This window comes from Trachypithecus francoisi, unplaced genomic scaffold (genome assembly GCF_009764315.1).
Source record: "Trachypithecus francoisi isolate TF-2019V2 unplaced genomic scaffold, Tfra_2.0 Lachesis_group20, whole genome shotgun sequence".
In the NCBI taxonomy this organism is placed as follows: domain Eukaryota; kingdom Metazoa; phylum Chordata; class Mammalia; order Primates; family Cercopithecidae; genus Trachypithecus; species Trachypithecus francoisi.
Genome location: NW_022681466.1, coordinates 56756389 through 56767595, shown reverse-complemented (window position 1 = coordinate 56767595; position 11207 = coordinate 56756389). Strand labels below are relative to the sequence as shown.

The 11207-nt window shown below is 44.2% G+C and overlaps 1 protein-coding gene across 1 annotated transcript in view; it reads right to left on the bottom strand.

The window, feature by feature from the left end:
* Positions 1-1586: 1586 nt before the first annotated feature.
* Positions 1587-11207, bottom strand: part of CDRT1 (CMT1A duplicated region transcript 1) — a 43634-nt gene continuing 34013 nt past the window's right edge. The window contains 3 exon segments of the mRNA XM_033184472.1: positions 1587-2454; positions 7800-8071; positions 10682-10840. Coding sequence (XP_033040363.1) covers positions 1634-2454; positions 7800-8071; positions 10682-10840 — 1252 coding nt within the window. The 3' untranslated portion in view covers positions 1587-1633.

Here is an 11207-nt window from a genome sequence, read left to right as displayed (position 1 = left end):
ACCCGGAATGCAGGAGGTCGGGGTTTTAGTCTCTAATTTAATTTTCTTTGAATATTTTACAAAGACATACTCCTGTATAGTATTACTTTTGTACTTTAAATTGTAGAAACAACTTTTTAAAATATGTGCTTGCGAAGAAGTAAAACGTTAAGAAAAACAAGGCAGGGGGACTCTAGAGTAAGTAATGGACGGCATTATTATGGGAGGTATAACCTTAGACGCCGGGAAACTAAGGAATAGGAGTTGAGACCTTGCACCCTGGAGCTTGGACGCCTGGGTCTTCTATTGCCAATCATATCACCAACCTTTATGTGCTTCTTTCGTCAGTCGTAAAGTGGGGATGATAATGGTTTCGTTACTAGTAAATGGGAGTCGTTATTCTTATTACTGTTTTAAGTCCAGCAGCTCATGTGTGATCTTGCCTGAACAAAGGATGTGAAATTTAGGGGCGTTAAGTCATTTTTGAAACGGTGATGATGACAGTATTCTATCTGTCTGGCCTAGTCAGACTGCTGTTGTTGGCATAGTGATATTTGCACGTTTCCTTGATTGAAGGGATTTTCTCTATTAAAATAACAAATTTTACGTGGCTGTTTGCTAGTGCCATTTAAAACCTAATATTCTAATAATGAAAGGGGAAAAAACACACACGCTTTCTCAAAGGCGAGAAAGTTCGGCAGCACAATCGCAGTCGTGCCCTTGGAGATGAAAGACAAATTTGGGGCCTGTACATCCAGACTGCCCATGGCAGGTTTTCAGTGGCCCACTCAGTGCTGTGGAGTTTTATGGTGTTTTTGTTTTTTAAGGCATTCTGTTTTCATTCATTACTGTCTTTTAATTTTTAATAGCTAGTTTTTAAAGCTAATTTTGTACTTTTAGTAGAAAGGAGGTTTCACCACGATGGTCAGGCTAGTCTCGAACTCCTGACCACAGGTGATCCACCCGCCTCAGACTCCCAAAGTGCTGGGATTCCAGGCGTGAGCCACCGCGCCTGGCCAAGGCTTGAACTTTCTGATGGGCCATAGCTCTTGTAGTGGGCTGCAGTCTTCTAAATTACCTGGTCCCCGACACCATAGTCCAAAGGTTTAAGCAGAAACCTCAATGCCCTTGATGGTACTGGCCCTCTTTGTACAGAGGATATTATGCTAATTCTCTTCCTTAGATGTGGTCAAATGCAACAGGTCAACCCCATTAAGGGCTTCCCCTTTTAAATTCTTAATGGGTTTCATCAGGCTTCTATGCAAAAATACCAGAAAACTCCAATGCATTACCCTGATATAATCCCATAACTTTATTTGCCGGAAGAACTAATAGCACTAAATTGATAGTGATGAATGGTATCTAATTTCCAATGATCGTCTCCCCATCCCCCATCAACGAAACTGGGCTTTCCTGATGCTCACTAAATTTTTTTTCAGAGGGAGTAGAGATGCTAATCTCACCCAACCTCCTTCTGTTTTCTTATTTTGATGATATCAGATATGTGGCTCAGAGGAAGATAATTGGGAGTTCCCACATTAATTACCAGGAAAAAACAGTCAAAAAAAAAAAAAAGAAAAAAAAAAGACAAAGGCCAAATAGCAATATCCTCTCGGCTGTTTATTGTAAAACATTGTAATTTCCCAAGGCTGGTTCAGATAAATACATTTTGTCCAAGTTCAGGGGCTGCTGTTTTCCCTTGCTTCATGAAATTATCAATAGGCAGGCCTTTGATTTTCCTGATCCATGCAGCTTTGCTGGCTTTTCCTGGATCAACCACTCCAGTGGACTCCCTGGCCTGATATTCCTCCATATTGGCTTCCTGGTGCTCTTTCTCCTCCTTCACGGTCAACAGCACGAACTCAGTGTTCACTCTAAGGGGATCAAGGGCTGTGTAGATGCGAGGCCGTTCTTTGTTAAGAGACAGGGTGGCTGTGCCCACTTGTGGAGCTAGCATGCGGTTTGGTTTAATGGCCTGCATACTGGTCAGGGGACTGCACACTGCCCTTTCAATTGAACTGGTCACTTGGTCTCCACCCTTTAAGCTGCCAGAGAACCTGGAGCGGATAATCATGGGCTGCGGCAAGGTGGACTGGACTCTGGGACTGTGCAAAGAGATCTTCAAGTTGGGCTGCAGTTTCTGGATTTCAAGGGGAATACTGGTTTGTTTCACATCTGTAGGAGGATTGCTCAATCTCAACCGATCAACTGCATGTTGGATTGATTTTCCTTTGAAATTCAAGACCTTCCTTGGGTATGAAATTGAAGGTCCCCAGACATCAATAATTTCTGTTCGGGGCCTACAGGGATAGGCGAATTTCCCGGAATTATGGGCTTGCTGCAGGGCGCTGACAGTCAGGAGGAATTGGTCAGGTGACATAGGAATTTTCCAAGACTTTTTCTTTGGGTGATTGAGCAGTTTTTCAGGAGTTTCCAATTGTCCTTGTTTTTGTGCTTTCTCGACATCATCTGCTTCTTCAAAAAAAGAAAATGAAAAAAAATCGGCATTCTGTGAAAAATATGAAGTACATATGCATTAAGTACTTGGGCATTCAAACTTCAAAGCACATTGAGGTCTTTGTTGCCCAACAGGTATGCCATCATACAGGCAGGCATCCTCAGTCATATTAGAAATGCTGATACTAGAAATGATTTAATAAAACCAGTTTTAAATAAAATGCTAGTATTGAGTAAAGTGTATATTAGCCTCTAAGTGTGCTTATTTTGAAGGCAACATGTGATTTCGATGCTCCACTTATTTTTGAAAATGTGAAGTTGGGGCCGGGAGCAGTGGCTCACGCCTGTAATCCCAGCACTTTGGGAGGCCGAGGCAGGCGGATCACGAGGTCAGGAGATCCAGACCATCCTGGCTAACACGGTGAAACCCCCTCTCTACTAAAAATACAAAAAAGTAGCCAGGTATGGCGGCATGCGCCTGTAGTCCCAACTACTCAGGAGGCTGAGGCAGGAGAATGGCGTGAACCCAGGAGGCAGAGCTTGCAGTAAGCCGAGATTGTGCCACTGCACTCCAGCCTGGGCGACAGAGCAAGACTCCGTCTCAAAAGAAAAAAAAGGAAATGTGAAGTTGGGAATGACCTTCACATCTCATTTATGATTCACACAAAGCAGATCTTAATAAATTTATAGTAGCATAACTGTATTTTTCAACAATAATTATATTGCAAAATTTGATCTTTACCTTATTAATCAAATTTGACTCCAAACAATCTTGAATGTTGCCCGAAATAAAACCTGTCTTCAGGCCAGGTGCGATGGCTCACGCCTGTAATCCCAGCACTTTGAGAGGCCTAGGTGGGTAGATCACCTGAGGTCGGGAGTTCGAGACTAGCCTAACCAACATGGAAAAACCCTGTCTGTACTAAAAATACAAAAAAATTAGCCGGGTGTGGTGGCAGGCACCTGTAATCCCAGCTACTCAGGAGAATCACTTGAACTCAGGAGGCAGAGGTTGCAGTGAGGCAAGATGACGCCACTCCACTGCAGCCTGGGCAACAGAGTGAGACTCCATCTCAAAAAAAAAAAAAAAAAAAGGTGAAATCAAGATGTCAAAATCTTCCCTATTCTCCTTGCAAACTCAAAAAGAGAATTTTTCTCCTTTTATAAAAAAAGGAATTATGATGAGCTCATTGTTGTTCATTTGTCTTTTTTCAAATGATAATGTATTGTGGATCTCTTTCCAAGTTAGTATATACAAATCCTCATCATACAACGTTTAGCCATATATAATATTCCATACAATAGATTTTTAATTACTTAGCCATTGCCTGTTGGTGGACATTTAGTTTGTTAATGATCAACCTAGAAGAAAATGCAGACACCATTTTTATTTATACAAGGAAGTACAAAATGCCAGCTAACTCCCAGAGTTGGCACAGATGCAGTGGGGTCTCCCATGCATTGCTTGTGGGAGTGTAAATTAGTATAATATTTTTCAGGACAACCTTGGCAATATCTTTCTAGTTTTTGAATGCACTTATCCTTTGGCTTAGCAATTTCACTCGTAGGACTTTACCCTTCGGGTATACCTGTACCTGTACACTGACATAGGTTTATACAAGGATGTCCACTGTTAGCGCAGCCCTCATAAAACAATTGTTTTCCCCTCACCTTGAAACCAGTCTCTGCACAGAGTTTGTTCCAAAGAAACACTATTATACTAGTCAAAAATATTTGAAAGACATTTTAAATTTTTATCTATGTCCTTAAAAAATAACAAAGGGACATCCCAGTCATGAGTCATGATGTCCAGAAACTTTTTTTTTTTTTTTAGATGGAGTCTTGGTCTGTCACCCAGACCGGAGTTGCAGTGGCACCATCTCGGCTCACTGCAACCCCCACCCCTCTCTGGTTCAAGCAATTCGCCTGCCCCAGCCTCCCAGGTAGCTGGGATTACAGGCACATGCCACCACGCCCGGCTAATTTTTTTACACTTTTAGTAGAGATGGGGTTTCACCATATTGGCCAGACTGGTCTCGACCTTCTCACCTCAGGCAATCTGCCCACCTCAGCCTCCTAAAGTGCTGGGATTACAGGCATGAGCCACCACGCCTGGCCACTTTTTTTTTTTTTAAGAGACTAGGTGTCACTATCACCCAGTGGTGCAATCATAGCTCACTGTAATGTCAAACTCCTGGGCTCAAAGGATCCTCCTGCCTTAGCTTCCTGAGTAGCTAGGAGGTGTGTGCTACCATATCTGGCCAATTTTTTAAATTGTTTGTAGAGATAAGGGTCTCGCTAAGTGGCCCAGGCTGGTCTCCAACTCCTGGCCTCAAGGAATCCTCCCGCCTTGGCCTCCCAAAGCACTGGAATTACACGCATGAGCCACTATGCCCATCCCAGCAACACTTCTTAAAAGGCACATCCCCATCTCTCTCTCCCTTATCTCATCTCACATATATAGCACCTGCCCCCAATCTCTCTCATACCTAACAAAGTCTCTTAAAATGCTCTCTGAAACCAGCCTCAACTGCCTGTTCTCCCTTTTATTGTGCCCATTTCTCAGCTTGATGACATAACAGTTCAAGAAGTGAGGAAGCTGGCAGGGAACACAGGCGGGCTGTCAGCCAAAAACTGGAAAATAGTTCTCCCTCTGTGGCCTCAAGTCAGAAAAGGGACAATTAAGGAGAACCAGTCATTCTTGGGAGAAGCCAGGCATTGTATTCATTCCAGATTCTCAAAGATAAGCAAAGGTAGTGGCCTGCTGGAAGACAATAGGAAACTAGAGAGAGAGAGTTTGGATCTTGCCACTAATTCAGAATTAAGGATCACTGTTTGTCTTATCTCCTGCTATGGATTTTGCTTCCAAATTCTCTTGCCCACCATCCATGCCACTTGTTCCCTTATGAACAGAATAAACTCTCTTTTTACCATCTCTTCGGGGTGATTTTGACTTTCCTTGACTTTGAAGTTCCTCTATTAACACTGCTAAACTGAGATAGAGGAAGAAGCTGTAGTCATTATATACTTCAATTAGGGCATAAAATAATATAATCAATCATAATGGGGGCTGATAATTGGACTGATTTTTATACAAAATATCGCTATCTTGTTCCTTATGGGTACATTATTATACATAATTATGGAGTACATGTGATATTTTGATACATGCATAAAATGTGTAGTGATCAGTTCAAGATAATTAGGATATCTGTCATCTTAAACATTTATCATCTCTGTGTTGGGAACATTCCAAATGTTCTCCTCTAGCTATTTTGAAATATACAATACATTATTGGTTTTTTGTTTGTTTGTTTTTAAGATGCAGTTTTGTTCCTGTTGCCCAGGCTGGAGGGCAGTGGCGCGATCTTGGTCACCGCAACCTCCACTTCCTGGGTTCACGCAATTCTCCTGCCTCCACTTCCCGAGTAAGGCTGGAATTACAGGCATGCGCCACCACGCCCGGCTGATTTTTTTGTATTTTTAGTAGAGACGGGGTTTCTCCATGTTGATCAGGCTGGTCTCAAACTCCCAACCTCAGGTGATCCACCTGCCTCAGCCTCCCAAAGTGCTGGGATTACAGGCGTGAGTCACCGCACCCGGCTATACATTACTGATAATTGTAGTCATCCTACTGTGCAACCAAACACTGGAACTTATATCTCTTCCGTCTAACTGTATTTTTCTACCAAACACCATATTGTTTATTGTCCTATGAAACCAAGTAGTTACCTGGAGTCTGTGAAAAGTAAAGAGAGTTTAACAGCCTTCTAAATTGACTGTGTGACAGGGAAAAGCGAAGCCCTGGAAACTGAGTCACATAGCACAGCTGTTTTCCTGCTTCCATTAACCAGACTCCCTATTCTTCATTGAAACCAAGACTAAATGATGTGGAGATAGACACTCTTGTGATTGTCACCTCTTTACAGCAGAATGTTAAGCAACTCCCCTTGTGATTGTCACCTCTTTACAGCAGAATGCTAAGCAACCATTAGAGGTCATCAATAGTAGCCAATCTAGTCTTACATCTGTATGTTAGCCTTTGTATGGAAAATTGAATTCTGTTCAGCACCTCTGTTTTTGTCTGTTTAAAGGATGTTCACTTTTCCCCACTCCAGGAGCACTGGTCACTAGTCTTTGGTGTCCCTGTGTCCGTGGATGCTGCCCTCAAACTTTGCACTTGGGTGAACTCTTTTAGCTAGATCCTGAATCTTTTGATTATTTTAGGTTGGCAAGTCTAAGGCCTAGATCGCATCCTGACTCCCCCTCCGACCCACTTTTCCTACTGTTACGCATCAGCTAACACTCTCAGTTCCCTCCTCTCAAGAGATAGCTGACTATTTGTAGTGTGATATGCTTGGGGGTGATTTGTAGTTTTCTCTATAGATCTGTGGATCCAATTTCACCTGCCAAATATAGGGCTGGTATAAGGAAGGAGTCTTGCTACTCTCACCTACACATGATTTGTTCTTTGGATGTCTTATAAATGGCATTGGCCATGCCTGCACCCCCACCTACATACACACACACAAACGCACACACACCTGCTTTATACGTGAGATTTTTCCAGCTACAAACATTATCTCTCAGATCTAAAAACAATACATTCTGCATAGATCATTTTTCTGCTTATAACAACTTCTGTCTCTGTCTTGAAGAAATAGTTATGTAATATATGTTTTAAGTTGGGGGGTTTGGGGGTATTGGTTGCTCACTTTTTGTTTCAGCGGTATTAAAGCTAGTCTTATCTACTGTGCAAAGATTCTTATAAGTTTGAAAATCTTGCTCTTGCAGGCGAGGAGCGGTGGCCCACACCTGTAATCCCAGCACCTTGGGAGGCTGAGGCAGGAGGATCACCTGAGGTTGGGAGTTTGAGACCAGCCTGATCAACATGGAGAAACCCCGTCTCTACTAAAAAAAAATACAAAATTAGCCAGTCGTGGTGGCTCATGCCTGTAATCCCAGCTACCCAGCAGGCTGATGCAGGAGAATCGCTTGAACCTGGGAGGCGGAGGTTGCGGTGAGCTGAGATCGTGCCGTTGCACTCCAGCCTGGGCAACAGAAGCAAAACTCTGTCAAAAAAAAAAAAAAAAAAAAAAAAGGAAGGAAGGAAGGACTGACTAGATCGACTAGATCTTGCAAACCAGAAGGTTCCCATTAACTGGGAGATAAATTGTTTGGCGGGTCAGAGAGAATGGCTCCTACCTTTCTGGCTTCCTGGAGGGTTAGCATATATATCCTCAGGAAACCATTGGCCAAAATATTCCATAAAGGAACCAGTCCTCCCCCGCTCCCACCACCCCGACCAAACCCGATCTGCTCTGTAGGTTATCACTGAACTTGCTGGTATTTCCGTTCTTTACCTGAAGAGAACTTGGCCGGCTTCAGGAGTACTCGGGACTTGGGAGGTTTGCTCGGTAGGAGCTCTTGGATCACAGTTTGTTTACTGGATACAGATTCTCTCGGGCTGTGAACCTGCATATTAGACTTAGAGAGAATTTCCATGAGGCTATTTTCTTCTTTTTCCTCCTCTTTCTCCTTATTCTTCTTTTGTTTCGTTTTTTCCATGGCATACTGCCACTTTATGTGTTCAAACTGGAACATGAGAACATTGCTTTCTGTGTTGACCACCATCCTGGAACCGAAACAACAGGGTTGTCCACAAAAGGAGTATGGAGGCCACCGAAAGATGCACTGCAATTACCATCCCACCTGGTCTTTAGACCAAGGGAACAGTGCCCAGGTAATGACCAAACAGACTAGTAGTGTAGGCGACTGGAGGGTGGAGAGTGGTGAAAGTTACCAGGCCATGCAACAGGAGTCATTAGCTTTGTCACTCTTTTCTTTAAAAAATAAACATGATTGGGGCACATATGTTCCGATTGTTTCACTTCTCAAGTTAAAATGCTTTCTTATTTTTTTCTATTTTTTTTATTTTGAGAGGGAGTCTCGCTTTGTTGCCCAGGCTGGAGTGCAGTGGCATGATCTCGGCTCACTGCAGCCTCCGCCTCCTGGGTTCAAGCAGTTCTCGTGCCTCAACTCCTGAGTAGCTGGGACTACAGGCATGCACCACCACGCCCAGCTCATTTTGTGTTTTTAGTAGAGACAGGGTTTCACCATGTTGCTCAGGCTGGTCTCAAACTCCAGGACTCAGTGATCCACCCACCTCGGCCTCCCAAAGTGCTGGAATTACAGGCATGAGCCACTGCGCCTGGCCTCAAGTTAAAATGCTTTTAAATGAATTTCTGTTCCTGGAGTGAGTGCCAAGTACCTAGGGTGCCAAGAAGGTACTCTGCACACAGATGTCTTGAAATTCACTTTGTTTGTTTGTTTGTTTCAAGCACAGCTTCCAAACTCAATATTACTATTGCTGCTGGGAATGAGGAAAGCTCTCTAATGGGGAGGACTCCTCTCCTTCACAGACCCTCCACACAGACACCACACACTCCATGCTGTCACTCCAGGATCTCTGCACATACTCTAGATGTAGACAGAACATCTGTACTTTATAAAGTGAGATGATTTCTAACTTCTCTAATCCCCACTTCTATGCTCCGTAGACAAAGAGCTCCAGAGTTTGCCCTCCCTGTCCCCTGCCTGTCCCCCCACAGCACTGCCTTCCCAACCCACCAGTTTTACAAGCAAGCAGCTTTCCCCTTTCTGTGCTCTTCCCTTAACTGTAAACAAGAAATGAAAACACTCTGGCAGGTTTCTTTCTGCTCCAAAGGCTGCAATGTTAAGACCTTAACCAACAGCATAAACTCTCTCGAAAAGTAACTTGTTTTGGCTGGAACTGCTGGAATGGAATGCAGGGTGTCATGCCAATAAGAAATCCCTTTTAGGCTGGGCGCGGTGGCTCAAGCCTGTAATCCCAGCACTTTGGGAGGCCGAGACGGGCGGATCACGAGGTCAGGAGATCGAGACCATCCTGGCTAACATGGTGAAACCCCGTCTCTACTAAAAAAATACAAAGATCTAGCCAGGCGCGGTGGCAGGCGCCTGTAGTCCCAGCTACTCGGGAGGCTGAGGCAGGAGAATGGCGTAAACCCGGGAGGCGGAGCTTGCAGTGAGCTGAGATCTGGCCACTGCACTCCAGCCTGGGTGACAGAGCGAGATTCCGTCCCCCCCAAAAAAAAAAAAGAAATCCCTGTTAGACTCCAGCCGAAAGGAAAACACCTTTCTTTGGATGCTGTGAGTGCAAACCGGTCAGAGCTTTTTTTTTTTTTTTTTTAAACAGCTTGACTGAAAAGTGTTCATTAATTGAGGCTTATCACCAGGCTGCCCTCTTTAAGATGGTAAATAATACTAATGAAGTTTCACTAAAAGGAAGGCAATATGGTTCAGGGACATTAAGTGATGTCTCAAGTGAGCTTGAAGTAGAATTTACAGGTTAGTTCTATTTGTTTTTTTTCATATAATAGCACCCTGAATCTATGCATATATAAAGCACAGTACTATATACAATGCAGTCAGTCATGGTACTGGTTTTGTAAGCTCACCAGCTCAGCTCCCCCTCACTGTACCCCCTGCTGCTGTCACTCCCCACCCTCCTATATGCCTCTTTGCATTAGACGTGAGGCATCAAAGATAGCTAGCTGATAGAGCTCTCAGGCAGCCAAAGGCATGATCAAAGAGCAAGCAGGGGCTGCACGTTGGTAGAACTGTGATCCTTACAGAAGCGTTATGTTGCACCCACTGCAATTCCCACAAATACCCAGGATGAATTAAGAGTCAAAATAAGCCGGGCATGGTGGCTCACAGCTGTAATCCCAGAGCTTTGGGAGGCCGTGGCGGGTGGATCACGAAGTCGGGAGTTCAAGATCAGCCTGGCCAAGATGGTGAAACCCCATCTCTACTAAAAATACTAAAATTTAGCTGGGCATATTGGTGGGTGCCTGTAATCCCAGCTACTTGGCAGACTGAGGCAGAGAATTGCTTGAACCCGGGAGGCGGAGACTGCAGTGAGCTGAGATTGCACCACTGCACTCCAGCCTGTGCAACAGAGTGAAACTATGTCTCCAAAAAAAAAAAAAAAGTCAAAATGAACCATGATTGCTTCCTAATTACTAAGTTTTGTGCAAAGCCCTGTTAGTCCCCACAACAAGACTGTTGCTGCACCCAGCCAAAATTGTAGAGAGTCACTGCACACTGTCTTCTCCTGACAGCAAATCCAGGGCTGGTATCCCAAGGGAGGAAAAAATCAAACAGAATCGTCACAGTTCTGATCTCCGCACCTATCACCCACCTGTTGCCCTGAATAAAGAAGGACAGCACAGGATCGCCTCTGCCATTGGCTTTTATCACCTTCATACAGTTCCCGTTGAGGAAATTGTAAATTCTGATCTTGCCATCTGCGCAGGCGCTGATGACCCGGAGGAAGACAAGGGACACGTGGAGCACCTCCCTGGAAGGGAATAGAACAGCAGGCAGTACCCATCCTCTCGTAAAATGCCTGGGTTTGTTAGTAGGTTGGGGGTATTTTGTGTGTGATTGGGAGGCAGTGGTCATAACTGGCCTTGAAATGGTGTTTGCTGTGATTTTTTTTTTTTTTTTTTTTGAGATGGAGTTTCACTCTTGTTGCCCAGGCTGGAGTGCAATAGTGTGATCTTGGCTCACTGCAATCTCCGCCTACCAGGTACAAGTGATTCTCCTGTCTCAGCCTCCCAAGTAGCTCAGATTACAGGCATGCACCACCATGCCTGGCTAATTTTTTTGTATTTAGTAGAGACAGGGTTTCACCATGTTAGGCTGGTCACGAAATCCTGACCTCA